Genomic DNA, 14,454 nt, shown 5'->3' with positions numbered 1-14,454 from the left:
CATCCAGCCGGGCACGCGAAATGGGGCCCACGCCCACGCGGCGTTAGAAAAATCCGGAGCCGTGGTCGCGTTGGGAACCTCTTCTCTCTTCTCCGCTTCGCCTTCTCCGCAGGCCGCAGCGCAGCCACTTCGGCCTTCGGGATCGGGAAGGAGGAGAGCGGGAGGGCAAGGCCAGTCGCCGGACCCGGCCGCAGCTCCCCTCTCTCCGCCCCCGCCTACCCCTCGCGCCGCACGATGAGCTCCTCCGCCGCCGCCGTCCTACCGCCTCCGCCGTCCTCGCCCCCAGCCGCCGCCGCCGACGAGGGGCGGACGGCGGAGGCCGACGACAGGGTGGCCTCCCTCGTGGACCGCTTCCTCGTGGAGGCGCTCGAGAACCCTCGCCACCGCCTCATGGGTACGTGCCGGGCCCAACCTTATCTCTTCCCCAATTCCCCCTCTACATATCTATCCCTCACCGCCCGCCGTGCAGCTAGGGTTCGATGCTATACCTCGATTCGTCTCGTTCGCGGAGGGTTCGTCGTGTGGATGCGCAGGGCTACGATTTAGATTCCGGCTCCTGCTTAGCTTCTACTAGGGCTTCGTTTCCTGCCCTCTTCTAGGGTTGCTCTGGAATTTGGGGGGACTGCGTTCCTCCCATGCTCGAGGTAGCTCGGAGAGGGATGCTGTAATCCGTGTTCTGTAGCTAGGCCCAAACCAATCGAATTCTGCCAATATGCCACACTAGAAACCGCACCTTCCCTTTGGCTGGCAATGCTAGCTGTGATGCTGCTGTACACTCCTGTGAGCTAGAACAGGCACTAGTTCTGCTCTGGTTGATACCAGTCAAGTACATGTGACTATTGCTGCTAACGATGGACGTATGCGCGTGCTTATCGTTTCCCATATGCCTCTACAAATTGAAATGTCCTGTGCCTACTTACTCTAACTGTTCTTTAGCCTTATTACACATTCTGAGCGTCCACTTTTCTCCACCCGAATGCCAGTTACGAGTTGCATTAGATGTTTTATGCTGAATTCCACAAGCGGATGTTATTTTTGGTACTGCTAACTTCATGGTTTGGACCAGTAATAAGGTGTTATAGTACCAATCAGGCAGTTCATGTGACTAGATACACCAGCTGTACCCTGTTAGATGTACAGACAATGATGCGATACCCATTATTCTACAAGTCGCTACTGTAATTAGGATAAGGCTTCTGGCAGGGACGATGGTGATTAGTCATCTTAATCCGAAATTCTCAACATCTGCATGAGGTAATGGGGATGAGCTCTGTTCACTTGCAGCTCAACTCTCCTGCAACTGCCTGATTCATAACTATACCTGCCCCCTTCCCTTTATTCTTTTCGAATTATCCGTGGGTGATAGAATTATCAATTTTCTGCGGGTGATAGAATTTTCAATTTTCTGTGGACCATTGTCACCATTCAATCAAATTTATGCCTCTTTATGTTTGTTCTTCATTTCCAATCGCTGTCCTAATCTGTCTTTGGCTGTGATGAGTGCACCTTGGCGCCTCCCACCTTAAGCAGAAACCTGCAGTTCTGTACGCCTCACCTAAGGCTCTGCACCTGCACGGATTGTGCAGTGTCTAAAATCAAGTGTCTAGGCATGCACATTTGCATCTCTAACAGCGCTTGACAGTTTGCACATAAATATCTCACAAAAAATCATGTTAATGCTATAGTAACATATAACATATATCTGTGCACCAGGCACATAAGTCTATCTGAATTCAAGTACGACTCTTCTATGTTCCTTTTACAGTTCCCTCAGTTCTCTTACATTCCCCAGTGGTATTTGCATGTACTGGGTTAACTGACTGCTTGAATCCTTACACGAGAAATATCTTACTATTGGTGCTCTAACCAGTGCAATAGATTTTGAATATATTGAAGTTATCTGATTTTGGTTTATGGAGTCAGTTCACAGTTAGTATTGCTGGATATTACAAGTATTGTGTATTTATTTCTACCAGTTAAGCTATACTGTATTGGTATTTGTCCATTTAATCTGGCATTGTTTTTGTATATTAATTTGTGCATTGCATAACTCTTTTAATCCTGCATTTCTGTGTAATCATTTTTTGTTCTGTTTTACAACAGTTTTGCGGATGGAATTGGATATACAGAAATTTATGCAGAATCATCAACTGCATGAATTTGAATTCCAGCAGTTTCCAAATTCTTATCATCGCTGTGCTGCTCATCGTGTTGCACAACATTATGGTTTAGTTACAGTAGCAGATAGCTTAGTAGATGGTCCTGTTAGCAGGATAGTTGCGAGAAAAACACCTGAAAGCAAATATCCAGCTATTGCTTTATCAGAAGTTCCCATTAAGCAAGCAAGAAATGATATTGAGGCAGCCGAAAAACTTAAGTTTGTCATTTGTCAGAGGCCCAAAGCTTCCCAAAATGGTGCAGGCGGTGCTGGAACCAATAATGGTGCAGTGAAAACTGTTGAAGAGAGGATAGATGATTACAATAAGGCACGAGCACGCATTTTCAATGGTTCCATACCAGCAGATGTTGAAGGCCCAAGTGATTTTGGAGCTTTGTCCATTGGCAGAAATGAGCTGATGAATGTTGAGCCCTCTGTATATGAGAACAAGGGCTGCACATTGAACAGCCGTTCCAGGGTTGCTGTTTTTAAGGATGCTGAAAAAGATCGCATTGATCCTGACTATGATCGTAACTACAAAAGGTTAGCATATCCACTTGCTTTTTTTTTTTTGGCACCATGGAGTCTTACTGTCTTAGTGTTGAGATTACAAACCATTAACTTGTTCACATCTGCAGGTATGTTAGGCCCCCCGTGCCGGACTTCAGTGTGAGCCCAGGCGCCTTCAGTTTTGCTGTGCCTCAGTTTATGCAGTATGGTGTTGGTTATATGCAGTCTCCTAGCATGCCGAGAAACCAACCTTCTGTCTATTATGGTCAACCTGATTTATCGATGGGATCTTCTGGAACTGCTGTCTACCCACAGTGGCCTACCCCAGCAATGATGTATCCCCATTGCTATGACAATCTTGGCCATGTGATTTCTCAGGTAAGCATGTTATGGGATTCTGCTTCGCTTGCGTATTATTTGTTTCAGCATTTAAGGATAATAACACGGTTCAGTTGTCTGGATATGGGTTCTATTCATGCAAGTTAGCAAATTTTACTGTAGGTTCTAAAAAAAATAAACCAATGAATTCTGTCACTATAGCCCTTCACAGAACTTGGCTTAATCTGGATGGTAGCAGTTTGTTAGGTTCATTGCATACAAGCAAGGGCGAGTATGGTTTACAACATTCTTGCTTGTTATGCCCAAGATGGTAGTGGTAGTGGGCAAAAGTAGTTGTGAGTTACTGAACCTCTTGTGCGAACAAGGGTAGCTTGATAAAGCTGTTGCCTTGCAAGTTTGAAAGGTTCTTGTGCAACCTGTTAAGAAACAAGAATGTTTGTTTGGTAGTTATTTTGTCTGCTCCTGGCTCCAACCCTTCTCTTTTTTATCCCTGGCAATAATAATGCTCTATCCACTGAAAGGCTCTTCTCAGTGTAATGTTTAATTCATGATCACATTTGATTCCGTTATAATTGCTTGCCACAACAATTGCTCATGTTATGGTACATTGGTTATTGGGCTTTCGAAACATATTCACCAAAAAGCAACAAGGGTCTCAATTATTATGCAAAATCTCTTCATTTCTAATGAACAGAACTGCATTTTTTTTATGTCATCTTGACGAGGGATTGAGTGTGTTCTTCGTGTTGCAGGTTCCGGTGTACCAGTCCTTCAACCATGGCTAGGAGATCCTACTTCCTGGATGTTGGGAACAAACTTTGTTAAAACTTACTATGTTGTGTTATCATATGTTATGTGCGTCTATTTTGGAGTCTGTTATTCCCATCATCAAACTCCGGGTAGTGTCAGCTAGGTGTATAAGAAATCTTATTTCGTTGAGACTGTCATTATGCACTAATTTACAAACAGTGGTGCTTGTCTGGTGTTCGTTTACCTTACCCAGTGTTCCTGAAACTGTAGTGACGGAAGACGTTAGCTCCCTTGTCTGGTACTGGTAGACTGGTACGAGTACCTGATAAGTTTTGCATTTGCCGGTGGTGAAACGTTTTGTGCTTTTACATGCGCTGTATGTAGGAACCACTAGGCAGATCTTTTGAACGCATGAAAGATAGGACAAACAGACCACATCGTCCTTAGTACTGTTGGTATGTGGACAACAAAGGGTCTACCACAGTTCGTCCGATGCTAAAAACATGTCGATGCTATTGTCAGATGTTATTTCTCACGGGAAAAGAAAAAAGTTGTATAGGATGCCCACAAAAATAGATTTTCTATTCGTATGTCGAAATAGCTTTTGATCAACAGCTATCAGGTCCATATGCTGTTGAAGCATTGTTAAGTTAGTTCTTTTTTTCAGAACTCGCGAAATTTCCTCATGGTTCTCTTACGAACTACTCCTCATGGATCACATCACAATATCTCATGAAGTCCACGTTGAATACATCGCTGTGATAATCAACAATCTTTCTCTATACATCGCTATGATAATCAGCAATCTTTCTCTATCAGGTGGCATCAAATTTCCAGCTGCCGCCCATGTTTTAGGATGATGGCGAGGCAATTTAAGTTTACAATTTTCTTTTCCGTCATCCAAAGCAATATTCGTGATGACTACATTCAATGAGCCATGCTGCAGAGATTCAGACTTACCTGATAATATTTCCCGAAGAACACATCGCTGAAATACACGGCACTTAGGACAACGCCATGCTTCCAGAGCTTTCTCCGGTATCTTCATTTCTCATAGAAAAGTAACTCGCTCCACCATTGAGACCCTCACCATGGTTTTGAGTTTTCAAGACAAGCGCTTGATAGGCTGTTCTGACTGAGCATAAGTGGGAGCCAGATTTTTCGTTGCACCATGCAAGTCAATCTTCGCCATTGTCATGCCCTAATGGGATCCTCAAGTTTGCTTCGGCATCTGGTACAAAAAACAGTCCACGTCTCAAAGGGACATCCCACTGGTGGGTCAGCAACAGTTATTAGATATAAGAACCAGCAGGAAGCATAAAAGTAATTAACTGATCAAATAACATAGTATCTACTAACATGATGCAATGTAATACTGTCAGTGTCAGATAATGAATTGCAATAGCAGTAAGCAATTTAGTTCAACAACTTGCTGCGGGGTTGTTGACACATAAGGAGCGCAACCACACAATGTCCCCAGAATTTCACTGCTGTCGCTAGTTTTTCGTAGCTACTCCCTCCACTTTCAAAATAAGTGTCCCAGCTTTGTCTAGATACAGGAAACAGAGGTAGCAGCTGTCAGCCTGTAAGAGGGCACGCCGTGGGTGTCTACTAGCTGTCCACTTCCGTTCGCCTGAGGGACATCTCCAACCGGCTGACCCAAACGGACGCGCTGGGCCGTCCGTTTTGGGTCGTTTGGGTGGCCGAACGGACACTCGGACAGCGGCCCGCGTCCGCGTGTCCGTTTGGGTCGCACGCTGCGCCCAACGCGCGGACACACCGCATATGTAATTAGAAAAACAAAAATAAAAATAAAAAAGGAAAACAGCCAAAAATAACATTAAACTAGTGGTTAATTAAACTTAGCCCTATTTTGGGCAATTTTTACACAAAAGAAAGTCCTATATGGGCTTTAAACTAAAAAAAAGAAACCCTAGATGACGGCCGCCGGCATTACTACCCCCAGTAGTACTCGTCATCGTCGGCGTCGATGACGACGACGCCCCCCGGCGGCGACGCGCTGTTCCGGCTCGAAACGCCGGAGGGCACCGGGGACTCCGGCCAGGGCTCCCACTGCGCCATTTCCCAGGCGGAGTGCGGGTTCGGCGGGCTCGCCGGCCTGCGCAGCCGTGCCCTCCGCGCGGACTCCTGCCGGAGCTGCTCCTCCACTGCGGCCTGCAGCTCCGCCTGTAGCCGGAGCGTGGCCAGGCGCTCCTCCTCCGCCAGGCACGCGGCCCGGCGCTCCTCCTCCTCCCGGAGCGCCGCCTGACGCGTTGCCTCCTCCTGACGGCGCGCCAGCTCGAGGAAGGCCCACGCCTCCGCCCGGGCGTCCTCCCGGGCCTTCCCGGCCGCCTCCTCCGGCCGCGGAGGTGCGCAGCGTCTCGGCGAGGTGCGGCCATTTGGCCAGCTCGTCGAGGTCGCGCTGCTCGCGGGACGCCGCGAGCGCCGCCTGCAGCTCCGGGTCGTCCTCCTCCTGGGGCTGCGGCTGTGGCTGGGGCTAGGGCGCGGGCTCGTTGATGTAGAGGCCGCCGGGGCGGCGGCCAGCCCGCCTAGCAGGTGTGCGCGGCTGCGCGCGAGGCCGCGCCGTCGCGGATGTGAAGCACGTGCGCCGGCGCGCACCATGCTCCACCTCGAACCACAAGTCCCAGTTGGGACTTGCGTCGCCGTACGCGGGGTCCTCGCCGGAGGTCCGCCGGCAGCCGAGCGCGGCGCCTCCGGATCTCGGCGTAGCGGGCGCGGCCGGAGCTCGGGATGAGCGGCACCGGAACCCGATCCGGGCTCGGGTGCCGGCCGTGGGGAGGTGCACGTCCCCCACAGCATTGGGACGCCGGCGTCCCAGAACATCTGCGCCACCGCTACGGTGACGTAGATCCGGTCGCGTCTGGGCGTCGCCGGCTGCCCCATGGCGAACGGCGCCGGCTGCTGCCGGCCTCGTGGTCGTTGGCGGATGGCGAGAACTCGTGCTTCGGGGCCATGGCGGCGCGGAAGCTTCGAGCTCGCGTGTGCGGCCGGAGTGGAAAGTGGGGACTGGATAGGGACAGTCCCCTTCCCAGTCCACATTTAATAGGACTGGGGCACCGACAGGTGGGCCAGCCACGCGGACAGGCGGACACGCGAGGACGCCGCGTGCCATCCGCGGCCACGCAAACCCGGCTCAAATCTGGTTTGCGTCGTTCCGGACGCCGCGTGTAATGTCCCAGGTTTAGAGACAATCGAGGGGTAGATTTTAGAAAGGGATGTGCATTGCATAATAAATTCGGGAAAATTTCGCGCTTTTACACAAAAACTGCATCGAAGGGGGACAAGTTTCACTCTCGACACCTTACAGGGTTAGGGTTTCGAGAGTGCGACAAACTTGCTCTTATCTAACTAAACTAGGGTTTTGAGAAGAGAGGAGAGAGTTTGCATCACAACTTAAGTTGCATGATTGAATTCAAACCTAAGTTGAATATGAATTTCAAAATTCAAACATCAAATAAATATCTCATAAAATCAATTGTGAGGAAATTCATTAAGTAAATATTAAATAATAAACACTATGAACAATTAAAGTAAAATAAAGCTCATTAGAGAAAACTTTGAGCTTTATTGATAATCACACATAATACAATGTCAATTACAATATTCATAATGGAAATAAATGAATTTTACAACACATTACAAGAATTGGTGAAATTGTAAAATAAAAGAAAATAAAAAGAAAAGTACAAGTATGAATCTACCCTAAATACTACAATGTGAATATCATCTAATCTTGAGATTGAAGATCATCTTGATCATTTAATCATCATTTTGAACCTGCACATAATCACAACAAATAGAAGTTATGCCAAGTGGCATAACCACTTGGCAGGTTAGAAATCAAATGAAATAGGAGGGGATATGACCAAAGCTGCCGAGCTGATCCACTCTCAGCCTAGACACAAGCCAGATACCAAGCATGTGCAAACACACACAGCCAGACTGCTCACCAAGCAGTGTGCATGCAGCACAACACACACACACAGCTCTGTGTGTCACCAAGAGAGGCCAGGCCTTGTTGTCGACCAGGAGATCAACACAAGGTTCATATAAAACCTTTTCCACCGCCAGAACCAGCAGCTCATCGACAGACAGCAGCTGGGTAAGTTCACAAGAACACAAGAACAGAGTTGAACAGCCCATCGCTGTTCAACAAATCTTCACAGACCACAGAACTGAATCCAAGCACCACAGGCTTGCTAGGAGGAGCAGTGGCAAGCATAAGATCATCACAGAAGCAAACCCTCTACACCAACAACATTTCTAGGAGCTGGAGTGAGGTATACACAAAAGAACCTGAGCAAACACATGCTTTGCTCATCAATAAGCATACACATGCATCACAGAATCAAAACAAAAGGGTATGAAACCCTGTTTGTGTCATCATTTGACTACAAAGCCATTTGGTGCAAGCAAATATGGGTAAAGATCACTAGGCAATCATCAGATGGGAACAACAGTTATGCAAATTAATGCATAACTGAAGAAATCCAACAAAAGATGAAGTCACAGCCTAGCCTAGCCCACACACACTTAGCACCTACAACTGTTTATGCCATCGGATTATAGACAATTTCTTGTCTATATACTTTGTCAACATCAAAAGCCCACTAGAAGGCCAATATTAGATCAAGCCAGTGAGCAGCTATCCCATTCCAGCAAGCAATCATAAACCATAGCATGCCACAGAGAGGGGAGCAACCATGACAGCATCACAAGTGCTGCCAGGCCACCTCAACCCTGAGCCAGCACAAGAACCACACATCATTATCCATTTGGGATTCAGTAGAGGGCTAGGGTACTCAACTAAGTGTTGGCATCCATCTAGCCCTAACACATTTAATAGGATGATCACAACTGCAAAGCAGCTCACATCACTTATCCACTTCAGTAAAATTCAGGCAACACAGATAAGTGAACAACACAAATAAATCAAAGCACCAGGGCTTTGCTGATGATCCAATGGATCATTACAAGCAACAACTGCTGTTTAAGTAAGCACCAGCACACACTAGGATCAGCCTGTGTGATACACATACATCATAGATTGAACAGAATTGAAGCACTGAAGAGACACAACAGCTTTTACAAGCAACTGGCATGCTAAGGCATGCTAGGGCATCACTGGCATCAACACATGAATCGTATAAAATAAACAGCCCCAGTTAAGCAATAATTGAATCACAGATGATCACATAAACCATTTTATGATTGTATCCAGAAGCATATCATCAAGGAATTGATGTATATGGACCACAATTAAACAAGGCTGAGCCTACCAAGAGCCAACAATCTCTAATCACCAACCAAGCAGCACTGGTACTTGCTAAATAGCAAGAATCACTCACAAGCAGTGAGCCAGGGAAGCATACATGAAACACATGAGTGACTGGCAAGCATAATAACATGAACAGAAGCACAGAGCAAGAATCTAGCAAGAATGGCAAGCACTGGCATGGCCAGGGCAATAATAGCCTAGGACAGTAGAGGCAGTAGCATGAACAGCATGAGCAGCACATCAGCAACAGCAGCACAGCAGTAGGGCTAGCACAACGGCTAGCGCAGCAACCCAAGCGGCGTAGCGAGCAGACACAGTAGCACGAGCGGAACAGACAGCAGCACCACGGCATGGCCGCACCTCTATGAGGCACGGCAAACTCGTGACCAAGCTAGACGGAGAAGAGGAAGGGAAGGAGTAGAACAGACAAAGGAGTGAGAGAGCAGGAGGTGGCGCACATACCCGGGGCAAGCAGACGAGCAGATGCGGCCATGGCGACCACGGCGGCGCGCGCCGAGTGCTCGGTAGCACCTGGCCAGGCCAGGCCATGCGCCGACAAGCGCCGTAGCGCCCCACACCACCGTGGCGAGGCCCACGGCGGCGCCACCGCGCCTGGAGCCCAGTGAGCGGCCGGGATCACCAAGATCCCGTAACCCTAGCCGCCGCAAGGGAGGTCGAAGACGAGCCGGAGCAGCACCGCTCTAGATCGACGCGGATGAAGATGACCGCCGTCGTGAGGCGCGTCGATTGCGCATCATGGCGGGGGCCGGTTCCGGCGGAGCTCGCCGGAATCGAGCGGCGACGGCGGTGGCGACGCGAATCGCCGAGAGGGATTAGGGTTAGGGTTCTGTCGCGCGTGAGAGGGAGAGAGAGGAGTGGAGCTGGTCGAGCCGGACCAGGCCGGTCGGTTCGACCTAACCCACTGGGCCTCACCGACATGTGGGCCCAGGGGCAATTGTGTCATTTCACAATTCTTTAAAATGCAGAAACTTTGAAATTGCACCATAAATGTTTAATAGCTCTAAAAAAATAATTAAAAATATGAAAATAGATCAGCATAAAATTCTCTATCATAATAAAATACAAAAGAGAATTTTTGAAGACAATTAAGAATAGGTCTTCATTCGATGATTAAAATAGTCATTTAAATCACCTAGATTATTTTCAATAATGAAAATAAGTCCATAAATTCTTTTTAACTTTAAAAACACCTTGACAACATTTCAAGGTTGTATTTTACTTAAAATCAAGTATTCCCAAATTATTCTTAGTATTAACCTCTTACATAAAATAATCACGACATCGGAAGGGGGGAACAAACCCTAAAACTGGAATCATGCATAATTGCTTCTTTAACCATTGCCCTTATCGGACAATGATGCTATTTTTCGGAGACAAGAGGACAAGGGTCAGTCCACACCTTCCAACCGCAAAACTTTGCGGTGTTCGAGCAAGTTCATCACTTGCTCATGTCATTTGAGTATTTCTATCAAATTACTTGCAAAGTATTATGGTTATCACTATTGCATAAAAATCAAAACCACTACTTTCATAACTATGAATATGACTATGTGGTGGGAAATGGAACCATGGATTGTGTTGATATGGTGGAGGTTCCATTGCACGGGTTATATCCATCTAGGATTAAACAACAAATGTCGCCAGTGATTCTTGTGCCGTAATACCCGTGTTAACCATAAGATCCGGAGTGGGACGGAGTAGTCAAAAGTGTTTCCACCTCTCGTTCATCAACGGATGCGCTTTACCGTAGTACACTTGTAATCCAAGGGGGCAAGCTGGTGAGGCTGGGGAGTCCTAAGTCCCCACGGCATAGTCCGTAGTACACTTGTCGCCCGAAGGAGCAAGATGGTGAGGTCGGGGAGTCCTAAGTCCCCACGGTATTGCGGTCTAGGATGGGTTGCAGCCTACCGGCGTAGGAGTGTATGGTAGAGCCCAACACTCGTTGTCGTGGTCGGGGTCCACCTTGAAATCTACAGGAATAATGGGACCGACGTGGACCCGTGGTCGGGGCATGCAACAAAGGGTGGGTGTTCGAGGTAGCGGAGGAACATGATTGGCTAGACCTTATACCGGGCCTCACACCGAAGGAAGTGTGGACGGAAAGCTGCCCGGTTGGCACCAAGGATAAGATCTCTTATGGGTAAAGCAACACACCTCTCGCAGAGTGTAAAGAACCGTGACTCGTCACTCCCCGTTCCGGATTGAGGAACCGCGAACGCGGCCGGAAAGGAGCTCCATGAAGTTCTAGTAAACCGGTGAAGGCCGACGGACATAGCTCTTTGAAATAAAAGCAATCTCTTGAAGAAATGTTTATCAAAACTTGCATTGATATTAGACTTTCCGGTCTAATATCGTAGCTAGTGCATTAAACACCTCTTATCTATAATGAACTTGTTGAGTACGCTCGTACTCATACCACTCTTAAATCCCATGCTTAGATTGTCCGAATCGTCCGGAGGAGGACTACGACAACAATGAAGGAGCCGAGATCATCGGCTACGAAGAACCAGACCTCTCGAGAGGAGTTGAAGGCGTAGACTACCTCATCGTCTACGGATCCGGAGAGGCTTCCGGAGGAGAACAAGTCTAGGGATATCCGCTAGTAGTAGTAACCGAGCAGCCTGAACTCTTAGTATTTAGCTGCTTGATGAAATAAATGTTTAGTTTAATGAAACTCTGGTATTGTAAGTTAAGTTGGGTTCACCTCGAACCCAGGAGTATTCCTCTTAGGACCCAAGAGGAGCTCCAAGACGACATGTGTATGATAATTGTAATAATACGTGAATGAGTTATGGACCCTGCTATGTTCTGTTGTACTACTCTGAGGGATGTAATATTTGCGGAATGGTACTTCGTGAATGTTATATCAACAACTGGCATACTACAACATGCAGTGGTATGCAGGGTCACCACAGTTGGTATCAGAGCAAAAGCTTTGACCTTAGGTTGGAACCTAGTAAATGGGACCAAACGTTAGGAGTCAAATAGGACTAATAAAGAATTCTCTAAAAATATGGTGTATATTCAATTGAGAATACAACAATCATATCTTTTAGTGCGATAATTCTTTATTATCTCTATTATGATGCATTATTACTAATCTCATAATCTTTCTATTTCTACAGCCAACATGGCAAGTTCACGACCGGGAAGAAACGTGAAAGTTATGGATTCCACACTGAACGAGTACCAAGGAGGACTTGCAGATATCCTACGAGCCATGTTACTGGAATTTGGGTGCGATCCCCAGATTCCAGTAAAGAAATACATGTTCTATGATGGTCCGGTATTGGCCAAGTGCAGGGTAGGACTGCGACTTCCCGAATCTTTGGGAATGAGCGTAGTTATGCCACTCGGGGAAGCGAGGACAACCAACACAGCTTACCATATAGCCGTTATGAGAGCCATAACCGATATTCGGGAGCATAAGACGAAAGAGCTTATGGGTTCCGAATTTACACACATTCCTCATATGGAGGAGGACAATGATCCCATGCTCGAACCATTTCAAATATGCCAAAAGCAAACCAGCCGAAGCAGCCAAATACATGGACAATAGCCGTAACTTCATATCATTACTCTTTCAGCTTGAATCATCATCCGATAGGAGCAATTGATACGATGCTTGAGGAATTCACGGAACCCAAGGAGGAGAGTAGGGGGAAAGAACCTATGGAGAATGTGGTGCACACACCAGCTTATTCAGCTGGTGACTACATCGTATTGATCCACTTGCACGTGAACCTACACTGTTACACCTGGGAACTATCTGGGTAGTTCCTATGGGGGATACGAAGGCGGAGAGGAATCCGGAAACAACCAGCGTTCCGAGACTCCTATCGAGAATTCTAGGGGTTGGCGTTGGGGATCGGATACTGGAACTCATAGTACCACCGCGTATTATGATGGAGAGATGAATGATGACGCAACAACCCAGAACCAGAGCTATCCTAGTAATGAAGGAGTGGATGGAGGATATCCGACACAAGTTGAGTCGGGTATGAGTTTTGGTAACCCTTATGGTGGGGCTACAGGAGAGTACACCCGATGGGTGGACTATGATGCACTCAACGATCAGTTTGTGAATACTGATTTCTCCTTAGGATCATCATCCGATTCGGATTACAAGCCAACGGGGAGACCTTATGTTCCGTGGTCTATCGTGAGGACGACACGTTCGACCGGATGGAAGCCCGGAATGTACCGGGAGTGAAGATCGACTAGAGTCCACCAAGGGAGGCGAGGCTATAATACACAAGTACCACGTGTATTATAGTTTGTAATATTTGTATAAATTTGTACATATACTTTAATAAGTGAGTTTGCATACTCACATCGACTTGAGTATTGTAATAAGACCACTTAAGTATGTAAATATATGGTATATGTTTTGTATGATTTGGATTTGCTTCTTGATTTCCATTGCGTGACTAGTTCTCGTGCACAATGTTGAGCTCAGAAAACTTGCGCATGGAGTAATTATGAGTATCATCTTGTGTTGCAGAACTAGGGGGTTATGTCGGGAACGCTAGGAGACGAGACTGAAGCACAGCGCATGGAGCGCGAAGCAAAACAAAAGGAAGAGGCTGAGGGTGCAGCCAGAGATCAGTTTCCACCACCACCACCCATGACGCAACAGAATTTCATTCAGTACATGCAGATGGTGGAAGAGAGACAACGTGTCACGTTGGAGCAGCAGAACAAATTCTTTCAGGATTTGTTGCAGCAGAAACAGGGTAGAGAGACCCGAGAATCAGGGAGTCACCTTAGCAGATTTCCGTAACACCAAGCCCATATCTTTTGCATACGCGCCCGAGCCAATGGACGCGGAAGACTGGCTCATGGACACTGAGCGAAAGCTCAACACTGTTGGATGCAATGACCAGGAGAAGGTCCGTTATGCTACACACTTGTTGTGTGGACCCGCCGCATCATGGTGGGATAACATTGTAGCCGTATATCCGGCTGGAAAGGTATTCACATGGGAGGAGTTCGCAAGGAAGTTCGGGGAATCCAATGTCCCCGAAAGTATAGTGGAGCCGAAGCGTCGAGAATTTGAAAGTCTCGAGCGAAGGACAAGGCAATCCCGACCTATGTCGTGGAGTTCTCTAAACCGTCCCGGTATGCTCGTTGAAGAAGTCAACACCGAGGACAAGAAGAAAAAGAGATTTCTGAGGGGGTTAAGTCCCCAGTTCAAGGTTCAGCTCCGTATGATGAGAGCGACGGAGTTTCAAGAGTTGGTGGATGCAGCCATCACTCTAGAAGATGATTTCAAACAGTTACAAGAGGAGAAGAGGAAGAAGGCCAAGTTTGAGCCTAAGAGGTTTGTTAGTAACAAGCCCAATACCAGTTTGAGCTTCAAGCCAAGATACAACAA

At 47.3% G+C, this 14,454-nt stretch overlaps 1 protein-coding gene across 1 annotated transcript; it reads left to right on the top strand.

Moving 5' to 3' along the window:
- The first annotated feature begins 219 nt into the window (after positions 1-219).
- LOC124706515 (R3H domain-containing protein 2-like) lies at positions 220-4,000 on the top strand. Its single transcript, XM_047238182.1, has 4 exons — positions 220-394; positions 2,104-2,701; positions 2,797-3,046; positions 3,760-4,000. The coding sequence occupies exons 1-4, from the start codon at positions 235-237 to the stop codon at positions 3,790-3,792; spliced, it is 1,041 nt and encodes a 346-aa protein (XP_047094138.1). The 5' UTR covers positions 220-234; the 3' UTR covers positions 3,793-4,000.
- The last annotated feature ends 10,454 nt before the right edge of the window (positions 4,001-14,454 follow it).

The sequence above is a fragment of the Lolium rigidum genome, chromosome 4, assembly GCF_022539505.1.
Source record: "Lolium rigidum isolate FL_2022 chromosome 4, APGP_CSIRO_Lrig_0.1, whole genome shotgun sequence".
In the NCBI taxonomy this organism is placed as follows: Eukaryota; Viridiplantae; Streptophyta; class Magnoliopsida; order Poales; family Poaceae; genus Lolium; species Lolium rigidum.
This window is presented reverse-complemented; position numbering and strand designations above follow the sequence as displayed.